The sequence below is a fragment of the Limulus polyphemus genome, unplaced genomic scaffold (genome assembly GCF_000517525.1).
Source record: "Limulus polyphemus unplaced genomic scaffold, Limulus_polyphemus-2.1.2 Scaffold6736, whole genome shotgun sequence".
Taxonomy (NCBI): Eukaryota; Metazoa; Arthropoda; class Merostomata; order Xiphosura; family Limulidae; genus Limulus; species Limulus polyphemus.
This window is the reverse complement of record NW_013672346.1, coordinates 28,863-31,377: the sequence shown is the minus strand read 5'-3', so window position 1 is coordinate 31,377 and position 2,515 is coordinate 28,863. Positions and strand designations below refer to the sequence as shown.

At 37.7% G+C, this 2,515-nt stretch overlaps 1 protein-coding gene across 2 annotated transcripts in view; it reads right to left on the bottom strand.

The window, feature by feature from the left end:
• Positions 1-1,045: 1,045 nt before the first annotated feature.
• Positions 1,046-2,515, bottom strand: part of LOC106474026 (vasopressin V1b receptor-like) — an 18,069-nt gene continuing 16,599 nt past the window's right edge. For both annotated transcript variants that reach the window (XM_022402410.1, XM_022402409.1), the window contains exon 2: positions 1,046-2,298. In XM_022402410.1, the coding sequence (XP_022258118.1) occupies positions 1,175-2,260 (1,086 nt within the window). In that variant the 5' untranslated portion in view covers positions 2,261-2,298 and the 3' untranslated portion in view covers positions 1,046-1,174. The remainder of the gene's footprint in view (positions 2,299-2,515) is intronic.

Below are 2,515 nucleotides of genomic sequence, written 5' to 3'. Positions count from 1 at the left end.
TGATATATTTTATATGATAATCAAGGTATTATAGACTGACAATATGGAGTGACAACACAGCAGTTCATTGTTCATTAAACTATTGTTGTAGCATCTGTTGCCAACTGAAGTCTTGATATATTTTATATGATATTCAAGTTACTATAGACTGACAATATGGAGTGACAACACAGCAGTTCATTGTTCCTTAAACTATTGTTGTAACACCTGTTGCCAACTGAAGTCTTGAGATATTTTAAATAATATTCAAGTTACTGTAGACTGACTATATGGAGAGACAACACACCAGTTCATTGTTCCTTAAACTATTGTTGTAACACCTGTTGCCAACTGAAGTCTTGAGATATTTTAAATAATATTCAAGTTACTGTAGACTGACTATATGGAGAGACAACACACCAGTTCACTGTTCATTAAACTACTGTTGCAATATCTGTTGCCAGATGAAGTCTTGATATATTTTATATGATATTCAAGTTACTGTAGACTGACTATATGGAGAGACAACACAGCAGTTCATTGTTCATTAAACTACTGTTGCAATATCTGTTGCCAGATGAAGTCTTGATATATTTTATATAATATTCAAGTTACTGTAGACTGACTATATGGAGAAACAACACAGCAGTTCATTGTTCATTAAACTACTGTTGCCAACTGAAGTCTTGATATATTTTATATGATATTCAAGTTACTATAGACTGACTATATGGACAGACAACACATCAATTCATTGTTCATTAAACTACTGTCGTAAAATCTGTTGCCAACTGAAGTCTTGATATATTTTATATGATATTCAAGTTACTGTAGACTGACTATATGGAGAGACAACACAGCAGTTCATTGTTCATTAAACTATTGTTGTAACATCTGTTGCCAACTGAAATCTTGATATATCTTATATGATATTCAAGTTACTATAGACTGACTATATGAAGTGACAACATATCAGTTCATTGTTCATATATTAAACTACTATTGCATCATTTGTTGATGAGTGACGTCCATTAAATATCATAAAATCATTACAAGAAGTTTTAAGCTTTTAGAAACAAATGCAATTTGTTTTACACGAATTCTGTGTTTGTGTTATAATTCTAACCACACGTGCCTGTGTCTTGTCTTCTCGTTGGAGGGTCACACGAATCCTTTGCTTGTGGTATCGTCCTAGCTACACATGACTTGTCTTCTCGGTTTCGTTGACTGTCTTTGTTGAAACAGGCAGACAACAGTTACAAGTACTATGAGCTATCTTTTTAGCAAAAGGAGTGTTGGAATTAAACACAAAGTAGATGTATGGATTCAAAGCACTGTTACTAGCTGAGAAAATTCCAAAAAAAGCTACAACATTCTGGTTCAGAAGAGAAGGGTTTCCAAAGGCAATGATGATTTCTTGAACTAAATAAGGTGTGCTCGCGGTTAAGAATGTTGAAACAATAGCCAAGGTCATTTTTAACGTCTTTATTTTCGCCCTTGAAATCTGTGAGTTTGACGTGTCTAGGCTTTGACGTTTCGTTCTTTTCCCCTTCCGTGTAGGATCTATAAAATGTTCTTTTCTGGATCGAAACCGGTCCAGACTTCCAGATCTTGTCCACATTGTGTATATAATCCTGGAATACAGGATTATGATGATCAGGATAGGAAGGATAAAAACTGCTAGAAGAATCAGAGCCATGTATACTTGTCTGTGAAAGAGGGAGAGAGAGGACGTATAAAACTTAGCAACGCAGTACGCTCTGCCATCAGACAAGGTGACAGTCTGGAAAACGTAGGCATTAGGTAAGGATGGCAATAAAGATAACACCCACGCGCTGGTAATCAAAGCTTTTGTGCGAGCGTTGCGAAACAACGGATATACTATGGCGGTGTGACGATCCAACGCAATAGCTAACAGCATGTAGTTCGAAGAAACCATAGTGAAGGTTTGACAGACCTTAAAGGTCCGGCAGAAAACATCACCAGCAATCCATTCTCGGTCCATGAACTCCCACACCAGTTGAGAACACATGGTGACCAGAGTGACCAGAATATCGGCAACAGCAAGGTTCAGAAACAGCACGTGGATGGCGCTCCTGTGGTGCCACTTCTGTTTGATGTGCAGACACATAGTTAAGTTACCCAGTAAGGAAAATACGATCATGGTCACGAGAGTATAGACTCTCACCTGATGATGATACTTCGGACCGAGAACTGTCGGTTTCTGGCCACAGTCCTCCTGGGTGATGTTCATGCTACATCTAGTGCCGTTCAGCTCCATTCTGTCTTAAAAACTCTTTCAACCCCTGCGCTTCGTTTCTGAAACAAAAAAGGAATTAGCTTGAAATTATCTTACGTCGATCTTTATTTTGATAGAAGTTCTTTTATTTACAAAAAAAAATGCCCCCCAGTGGCACAGCGGTATCTTTGCGGGCTTACAACGCTAGAATCCGGGTTTCGATACCCGTGGTGGGCAGAGCACAGATAGCCCATTGTGTAGCTTTGTGTTTAATTACAAACAACCAAATTTAAAAAA